Genomic DNA, 10,436 nt, shown 5'->3' on the forward strand with positions numbered 1-10,436 from the left:
CAAAATATTTAACAAATATTTCCCTTGAAATCTCCTTTACATGCCTAAACCACCTTTCTGTTAAGAGGGAATGGCAGGCTATCTTATGCTATGTTAGGTCTTTTCATACATGGAAGTGATTCTGGTAGTTTTTGCATGCTGATTTTGAAAAATAGTCTCAAAGCTCTGCAGAAGTGTGCAAAAGAAGTGGATTTCTTTCAGTTTACCACATGAAATGGCATTTTAACAAAAAGGTGTTTAACCCAAGTTAAAATATTTTTAGGCCAAGACTTTATGAAATATTTTTTTCATGCAGTTTACAAGCCACACTTGGGAGAGGAAGTGTGTTCTACCTCTGGTGAAGGATGTGTCTGTTTCCTGGTGTCAGTAGGCTTTTTACCTCAGTGAAATTCATTATTCTTCTAAAAATGGCTAACCTCTTCATGAACTTTGTAAGGAAATGCCAAACTTCTAGTTGTTTGTTTTTGTTTTTTTTTTTTTAATAGGCACTTTTGCACTGAGGTGCTTTAAAAATAGAGAATTCCCTTAGCTATAGAATACTGGGTTCAAATCACTGATGTTCTGTGATTTGAAATTGAAATTGCTACACCAGCATGCTTAATCAACAAGTAAATTAGAAAAAAACCTTGAAACACCCAAACCACCAAAATCCAGACTCTGCAAATAGTTCATTGAGGTGTTTTTACCTTCTGACCTATTGGTCATTATCTACAGTCAAAGTGAACTCAGTTAAGTATGCCTTGAATTCACAGTGGAAATGTTTTTCTGACTACCTCTCAACATCTGAGCATCTGAATTAGGGTCAGCAGCAGTGAATTTCTCAAATCTTATTGCAACTAAAAAACATACTCTAAGAAAAATTAGGCATTTGAACTGATATATGTCAAATACACAAAAAGTTAAATCCTATTTTGTGCCAGTCTCTGAGGATGGAATTATCTTAGTGCAAACTGTATATTATTATATAATAAATTAAATATTTTGAAAAAAGTGTATTTTTAGAACTGAAAAAAGGAATTAATTTTCCATGCCATTTAAAATAAATGTCAGAATAACTTTTTAAATTGAAATGAAAGTTTATCCTGACTTATACTTTGTAAAACAGGCAGACACACACAGTGTGTATGCACAACAAAGCAGAATGAAACGTAAATTTGAGTGTGCAGTTCTGTCTAACAATCTGTTCAATTAAAAAAAGCTTTAATTCTGAGGTGGCTAAAACACCTTCAATGCTGAGGTTAGAGAGCCATCAAATACTGTGATGTCTTTCCTACCCAGAACTGCTTCCCATATCAGTACAGCTCCACCTGTTAACTCACGTATTTTGACTAAGGGCAGATGAAACTTTGTTCAAGCCACCTTGGTCTGATCCTTTGTTTCTCTGGGAGGAACATCCTGGAGGGGTGATCAGGGGTGCACATCAGTTCCTGCTCTGGCTTGAGCAGTGAGTCAAGCTCCCAGGGGCTCGCTGGGGCTATATAAAATACGTCACCAAATACCCAAAATTAGATTCATATGATCTGTCAATGAACAGTAAGGGCAGAGTGTCCAGCCCTTAGCTCCGCAATTGACATGCCCCTAGCAAAAATAATGTTATAAGAAATGGAACTGCCAGTGGCTCTGCGATTCCAGGAAATGATGTCCTGGTGTTCCAATGGCCTGTGAACACTTGACCCAGTGTTTGCAGACAAATGTGGTGATGCTCTCTAAAAAGCAGCTTTTGATATTCCCACTGTGGGCACAGGGCAATAAGATATAACATAATCGTATACAGAGTGAATCAGTGATGGAATTGGCATCAACAATGTGCTGGCTCTTGTCATATGCTCAACAATTAAAACCTATTCACTTTTCATGAAACTACAGTCATAAGGATCAGCCTTGGTGGCTTCAGAACAAGGCAGCCCGTTACTCTGCATTTAGCGCCTGAAAAAGACACTGATATACTGAAATAAAAAATACACATAAGACAACGAGTAAAAGAGTGAGAAAAGGAATTTTCTCACCATTTTCTGCCAGAGGGGCCAAAACTTCAAAAATCATCTCTTTCTTATCATGCTCTATTTGCTTCTTGAACAGTTTCACAAGCTCTTCAGCGATGTTTGTGTAGGCAAACTGCTCCTTACTTGACTCTGTGAAGTAAAAGAAGAAATTCAGTATAAAGTAAACAAACCACATCAAAAGGCAGAACTTCTTTTTCTCTTTGTTACTAGGTTTATTCAGTAAGATGACTAACTGCTCTTCACAGACAAGAGCAATAGACTCATGCTTGTCACAAAATGATTAAATGTCTAACACTTTAAATGTGCTGACCTGAATTAGTTATGGCTAAGGCTGTTAATAATATAGAAATATATGATTCAAGGCTGCTGGGTCTGGTTTTGCCCAACAAAATCTAAGGTAGCTATAGAAACAGTAATAGTAGAAAAAAAAGAAGTCTTTGATTTCCCTCATCTTAACAGAAAGAAGACCAGGTTATATACTGCGTTTTCTAGAGGAGAGATGAAGATTTGCACCAGTGCTTTAATATTTACATCATTTCACGATGGTGACATTTCTTTTGAAATCTGTGTGTGGCTGTTGCTGGGCCATCTCATACTGCAGAGATACAGCGTAAAGCGGTTTTACAGATGAGCAACATTCCTACCAGATTGGCCAGCAGATCTTCAAATGTACATTCAACAAAAGCATCTCTTATTCCATAGCCTCTATCATATTCCTCCTCACTGGCAGTATTACAAGGGATGCAGGTGGTAGGGGTGGTGTTCAGCATTCTCCAGTTGCCACCTCCTGAGGGCCATCTGTAGTTAGAAAACCTTCCAGCACCTTTGCTATTGCTCTGACGGATGCTTAGGGATTTACTTTACCGTAGAATTGACCCCAAGGACTTGGGAAAAGTATGAACTGCAGTCCTAAGCATTTCTCTGCATATCTCATTATTGTTTTCTCCCACTATGCATGGCTGCATAGTATATTCTATGTGGATTTTTGGCATTTCCAGTATTTTAGCAGATCCATCAGTGGTTTGTGCCCTGCTTTGACACAGAATAAAAGTCATAAAATGCTTTCCAGGGGATCTGTGCAATGCTCTTGTCTTGTAAGTGATGAAAAATGACAACCTCACCAAAAAAATTCCCTGAAGTTACAAGGTAAAAAAAAATAATGCAGTTACAATGTGATTGACTGTTGCTTAAGGGAGAATAAAGTATTACAAAGTAAATTAATTTTGTGCCCATCTTAAAGAATGAGCACCTTTTCAGTGTGTATGAACTGGAAGGGAAGCAGCCGCTGTGAAGTTTCTTCCCCATGGTTCTCATTACTCAACAAGACAGAGCTGGATCTTTCCAAAGAGGGAAAGGAAATTCTCAGCGAGTTCTCAGTGAGGCTACCATTTACTATATTTATTATCATTATGGTTTTGGTTGCATTTAAGCACTAGAACTTTCAGTGTATGGTTTTTTCTACTGTGCAGACATAGTACACAGTGCCCATCTTAAAGACTTCTGATTTGTTCATTTCTTTAGTGCTTTTTTCTGTTGTTGATTTGTTAAGAATTGTCTGCTGTAAATAAATGTATTACGTGTATGACCAGACTAAACTGGGTAACATACTTTCTCTGGCCTTGAAATCTATGAACTCAGGCCACCAAATACTACAAACTCAGAGATACATTTTTTGTATTTTGAACTGCTGAATGTTCTTAGACGATATCGTAAGTGCTATGTATTATTCACTCCAGTGCAAAAAAACCCTCCAAATCATAAAACTAGAATTTCACTGAATAGGTTAGCAAAAGAACAACAAATGTTAATAAAGCACAGGCCTTAACAACCCACTGCTTTACACATGGTTGAATTCCAATGAAAACTGATCCCCTTGCAAAGACATTGGATCAAAGCAGGGCCACAAACTTCAATTTAATTGAAGTCATAACTAAAATTAGCATATCTTCATGATTTATACATGGAGGTATTTAGACTAAAATATGTTAAAATTCTGCACCTAAAATAATACTGTATATGCAGATTAGCAAACTGTGCCTGTCTCAGTTTCATTCAGAGATTTTCATGAGCCAAATTTAATCTCAATAAAACTCTGTAGAGCTACATCAGGATACAATATTTATATTTTTAATAAATAATTCACATTAAGTAGCAGTGCAATGGAAATACTATTTAGATGATTTAAAATGTGCTTAGTGGCACTGAAGCACAGTAACATAAAACATAAGGTTGAATTAAGTATCCAAAATTTCAGTAAATTTCAGTTACTGAAGGGGTGGGGAAAAAAAAGAGAGAACTCTATATTCTAGAAAAAATAAGGAACAATTGCTTGTCTGTTATTGTTGAATGTACCAAAAGGACTTGAGCGAGCATTTGTTAGTCTTTAACTAAGAGTTAACATTATGAAAACTAGATTTAAATTTAAGATTAGTATCATGGACTTACCGAGTTCTGCTAAATTGCCAAATGCAACAAGGCACATTTCTGTCAGAGCTGCATTTTGGCAATGAATACCCAACAATTTCACTAACGTTGGGATAACACCCATATTGATAAGCTGTGACTGCAAGGTATCTACGTAAAAAAGAGAGCACAACAGTGAGTTAGCATTTCTTTTCATAGTACTGTTCTTTTAACCAAAAAAGCATTTTTCACACAAAGCAACTTCTAGGCTAAGCAGCATTAAAATGCCTGTCTACTCTACTCTTCAGACTAGGATTTGGTCCAGATTTGAGATATGGACTCATAATTCTCCTTGTCCCTGGCAATGGAATGTATTCCCAGAAATATTCCTTCCTGATCTGGTCACAGGGTATAAGGAATTATGCAGCTATTGACAATTTTCTGGTTATCAGGTTCCTAATACATGTCAGGTTTGATTCTGGGCTCACTGAGACTAGCTGACTGAAATTGACCTGAACTAGGTCAGTGAAACAATGATTTATCTGAGAGCTTTTTCTATATACTTTTTTAATTTAAAAAGATCGAAACTGGAAAATTAAAATTAGGAATGAATACAAACTGGCACTGAAATAAACATGAAAAGTTTTATAAACACAGGAAGTCACAATGTAGATTATGAAGAGCTTGAGAAAAAAGAAAGTTTAATAAAGACAAAAATTGGAAGATTTAAGAAAAGTCCTTAGAAGCCATTCTGATAATTTCTTGCATAGGATGAAAATTTATAGTATTTACAAGTAAGAAAAGTATTGCTCCTAGGTGTCTGCAAATAGAAAGATGCTTTGATGGTTAGGCAGAAACATGATTGGTTTAAAAGATTATTTATAACAGTACTTCCTCTTACACATTTTACCTATAACATAGCAAAGAAGAAAAACATTGTTTCACAGTTGAATAGAATGAAGCAGACATAAACACACCAGATGTTGTTTAGTAATTTTCCTAAACTTCTTTTTTTCCTTTGTTTCTAAAGCCCTTGAACGATGCTTAAATGTTACAGACTCAAAAGACAAGGATCCAAAGGCCAGTGAAGTCAAGAGAACTGTATTACTTCATTTAGCTTTTGGTCAAGCCCTACTGGGGAATTCACGGGTGGTGGGGATTTTTTGGTTTTGTTTTTTGTTTGTTTGTTTCATTTGTCTGTTGGTTTTAGTGTGGTTTTCTTGTTAAGGATTTCATTCTAGGCAACTGAAATCAGTTGGAGTTCTTATATCTGTGGCATCAGAGCCATAAAGAATTGCAGATTTTTACAGGGAGATAAAAACACATGACATCTGAAGTTTAGCAAATTTAGAATCATCTCATGCTCTCAAAAAATTCTTTGCCCTCAAAATTCTGCCAAGCGTGTTTGAAGTTTTCATATAATGAAAATTGATGGTATGGTTCCAGAATGTTTAGCTCATTTGTATTCAGTATAAAATACTTTGATAATAATTATGAATTTGGTATCTAAAGTAAGTAAATGGCATGGTTATTACAGGTTATTGGGGATGAGCAGGAATCCTTTTGGCTTGACATCTTTAATAACACTGTATTACTTACCAGTAACTGAATTTCCTTTTTTGGGGAAGGGATTACCTCTTCCACAGATTCGTAGTCTTTAGTGAAATTTATGAGAACACCATGTCAGACACCAAAGAGCTGTTGAAGTTGTCAAATTTCAGGTAAGTACCAAATTGTACTAGCGCATGCATTGAATGCCATTTTACCTCTGGCAGATGTGTGACTCACTACTACACCCTCCTACTTCATTCCAAACTGACTGGAAAAATCTGTGTTTCAATAGGAAAACTGGGGAGAGAGGGAGATGGAATGGTTCTACAGAGAAAATTGCTGTGTAGGAGAACTCAAGTTACTGGTAAATAATCTGGTTTTTGTCCTTGGTTTGTGATTGTCCCCTGCAAACACTTAAAAATTCTGAAGACAAACTGGTCGTCATGGAGAGTGGGAGAACAAAGACACAAACCACAAATGCCAAAGAAAATTACTTGGAAAGAAATTGGTTTGTTACTAGACTATACCTTTAGTCACTCTAAAAATTGCTTTATCCAACTGTAATGGATAAAGAGACAGCCTCTGTGGACTTCATTCCAACATGAGAAGTATTAACTCTCCATTTTGAGCAGGTTAGGTTTTTTTCCTGCTGTCTATTTTTTAATACAAAATATATAAAAAACATGGAGGGACACCACATAATCTTTGAAAGGAAACAGGAATCTTAAGAGCCCGACAGAAAGATATATTGTTGAGAGCACTGAGTGCACTGACTAAAGGACCTCTATAATTTCCAAACCAAAAAAAAATTGAAAAAACCCATATACTAAGAAAGAACAATTGTATTGGGTCAAAAGTCAGGTATTATACCAGACTCCATACCAGAGTAGAAGGATCACACCTGAGTACAGGAAACATCTACAATGGTAAGAATGGCATTACAGGAATTGACAATAAGGTAAACATTACCTTTACAGCAGTTTAATTTAAAATTTATGTATTTTTTTCCTTTGACAAAGATAGGGCAATCCTGTGAGTCACAAACCTGCACAGGAAGCAAGACCTTTGAAAATAAAAGGCTGCCAGCAGCTATTTGCTATGTTGATACTTAAGCCTGGGCTTGCTATACAGATTCTGGACCTGACATTTACATCTGTCATTATCGCCAACAGGAGGCTCTTTCTCCAGCGAAGCCTATAAAGCATTTTAAGAGAAAAGTGTCAGGCATCTCACTAGTATGGAGATCTACAGTGCTTTTTAATTCAGATAAATTAAAAATATCTAAGTGTTTCAGTCTCAACTGGAGGGACTGCCAGCAGTTCTCTCTCTGCCCAAGGAAAACCTCAGCCTGGGTAACTTGGACTAACTGCTTATCTTGGTCTTTCACTGCAGGAAGTGTTAATTCCCTACTAGAGCAGGAGACAATCTGGAGGAAATATGCATCCATCCTACAAATCAGTTGCCTGACGCAGGACTAAAGCGAGCCGTGATGCCAGGCAACGTTGTTTCAGGATGAAACAGCACTTCTATTCACTTCCTAAGCAGAACTTTATGCACAGCGAGCAGGAAGCATGAAAAACTGAATGCCTCTTCTGAATTTATGACTTAATGCCACAATTTACACTGCTACCACATGCTGCACTATGCCTGTGTGTCCTTTTGGGGTGAAAAGCACTGACAGTGATGCTGTACAGATGCATATACAGGTAGATAAAAGGCAATCAATACATGCGCCAGCACAAAGAATTACCTACCTAAAACTTGAATTTCAATGGCTCCATGTCCTTCGGTGACACACATGGAAGCTCCAAAGAGTATGATCTGAGGAGAATATCCCAAATTGAGAACTTTACTGGGGGCATTTTAATTAAAAACGCTGATTTAGGCTAATTCATGATTTTGAAAAGAATTTCAGAAAACAACTCATCATTCGTGTCCCATCCATAACTGTGATTATAATGCTGAAGGAAAAGCAGTTTTGTACAAATTGATGGCATAATTTCATACCCTAGAGAAACCTGCTTGCAATCCCCACAGCTATGTTAAATCATGACAGAACAGAAAAGTGATTGTGTTGATTATCTCACTATGGTAAGGAACATACTTTTTATCTGCTTTTACATACTTCAGGTTACTTTGCAATTAAGTGTATTTAGGTCTTGAAAGCATGCTAGGCATCTCTAGCTGTGATGTAAATGAAACAGAACCCATGACAAAACATGAAAATTAGCAAAGGTAGGTCTTAAGAAGCGTTACTGAAATACTGCTGTCAGACCATAATAATGGTGCCATAAATCTCCCTTTCATTTCTTCTATATTTACATAGCTTCTGCAGATGGTCAGCAGTGCACATCAGACCCCAACATTCATTCCAGTTGCTGAGAGTTTTGTGAGAATAAGAAAGGCTCAGCAGTTGTATGATTTAACATAAGGATGTCGCATTTTACGAAGATGCTGAAGGAAAGACAATCTTGACAGACTGAGGTTTGCTATGAAATGAAATGAGGCAGCAATCTATAAACATAATTACTTTTATCTACATGTATATGCTCATATATATATTAAAAATGTATATAAATGTATGTATACTTTCACACATGCACACTGTATGCAGTTAACTTCTGCTCTCCAATTTGACTATCTAATAAGCCAACTGGCCTAATTCTTCCATAATTTCTGCATTTCTTTAAAAGGCCTTTATGGTTTGTTTTAGAGATCCTCAAGAGACAATTCGTTACCTTACGGACTGATCCCATTAATTTGCAAATAGTCTTGGCTCACAGGATTATGGGATCTGCAGAATAACCACTCATATTCTTTTACGCAAGTGTTTGCATAAGATTGTTAGTTTTATTAGATTAGTTATTAGTTTTCCCCTCTTTATCCAAGCTTGCTTTGCTTCTTGCTCTCAAGCAGACTAATGGCTACAGAGAAGCTAATAACTGAAAGTAGGGATGAACTATTTGTGTCTGATAGAATTTGGGTTCTATAATACAATTACAACAAGAGGGTTGAGATAACCTGGGCTGAAAGCAAAGGGATAATTCACAGCAGAAAACCCCCTCATTTCTAGCAGTGCAATTAAATATGAACACTTTTTTTTAAGCTTAAAAGAACTGCAAGAAATGCCAAAGTTTGAGTTTGTTGTCTTAACAATTGTAGTTACTAATGAAATAAGATACCAAGGAAGCAAAGAAAGAATTGAGAGACAGTAAGCAAAAATAATTCCTGAACACAAGCGGATGACAAAAGAACCTTATAAAAGGGATCCTATTTTTAAAGCTTAGACAACACTGTTATGATTGGAGTTACAATTTGCAAGCTCAGTGTCCAAAACCAGGATGAGATACAAGAATGCTCCATTAATTTGCTCTGTTTAGGAAAAGGAAGTCTTACTTGTAGCTGCTCCTTAGTTGCCTCTTTTGTAAAGCTCATGTATGATAAATCCCTTAAAGTACTCAAGACTGAGTCTCTCATGTTAAAAAAACAAGGCAGCTGATAGTTACTACTAATGAAGTAGTAGCTATTGGAAAAAGAGGGCAATTAGCTGACTGAGAATGACAAACTGGAATCAAAGAAAACAATTTATATACTCTTTTGCTCATAAAATGCTTATGATTAGAAAATACTAGGGTCTTCACAGATAATTAGATGCAACTAAGAACCAGATGCTGTAATGGTCTTTATCTGGATAGCTAGTACAAATTAAAAGAGTGCAAGTCATTAAGAGCATTTAAAGAAATCTTCCAAGCCCCCACCTGTAACTTTTTAACACAGCATGCCAAGATGGAAAAGATTATAGAAAAATGAAAAGACAATGAAGAAGTGCTATTTCAAAGGCTGAAACACTTCCTCCTTACCTAATATTTTTTCTTTTATTTTTGTCCAATCAGTTTCCATAACTACGGACAAAGAAATCTATGACTCTAGGCTGCAATCCTACACTGCTCATCCTTCAGCAAAACCAGTGCAGTGTTTTCTCTCCTTTGTAAGTAGCTGGGTTCAAACCTTTGCAAGTAAATCCCAAAAATGGTATTCACTAAGCTGTGAGCACAATTAACTGTCAGGGCAATCTCAGTTTTGATGTTTAACAGGTCAACAAAGAACTGCATTTAGTCAGAATATTATTCACCTGCTGCTGCAATGCATGGAAGTAAATGGTTGTCTTGGGCTTCTGGTTGACTTTGACTGCTGTCCTGAAAATTTACAGTGGCCCACAGGTGTATAGTTACAGTCCAGTTGTACTCATGAACTCTTAAAGGTGGCAAGACAGGTCACAGGTCAACTGCCTGTTTCTCCATTCACATGCTACAGGTATAGTCACTGAATTTTTTTCTAAAAATTTAGTCTCTAAGTTGTTTTTTTAAAAAATACTGATTTGGCATATTATTTGGGGTTTAATTCAATGATTGCCCCAGTCAGTGAGCAAACTCACAATGGAACTAGAGGAAAAAAATCTTATACAGCCTACCCATGAAT

The 10,436-nt window shown here is 36.5% G+C and overlaps 1 protein-coding gene across 5 annotated transcripts in view; it reads right to left on the reverse strand.

The window, feature by feature from the left end:
• Positions 1-10,436, reverse strand: part of RAP1GDS1 (Rap1 GTPase-GDP dissociation stimulator 1) — a 90,071-nt gene that overhangs the window by 13,451 nt on the left and 66,184 nt on the right. For all 5 annotated transcript variants that reach the window (XM_040064279.1, XM_040064277.1, XM_040064276.1 and 2 more), the window contains 2 exons: positions 4,449-4,577; positions 2,007-2,132 (listed from right to left, as the gene is read on the reverse strand). In XM_040064279.1, coding sequence (XP_039920213.1) covers positions 2,007-2,132; positions 4,449-4,577 — 255 coding nt within the window. The remainder of the gene's footprint in view (positions 1-2,006; positions 2,133-4,448; positions 4,578-10,436) is intronic.

Source organism: Hirundo rustica, chromosome 5 (genome assembly GCF_015227805.2).
Source record: "Hirundo rustica isolate bHirRus1 chromosome 5, bHirRus1.pri.v3, whole genome shotgun sequence".
NCBI lineage: Eukaryota > Metazoa > Chordata > Aves > Passeriformes > Hirundinidae > Hirundo > Hirundo rustica.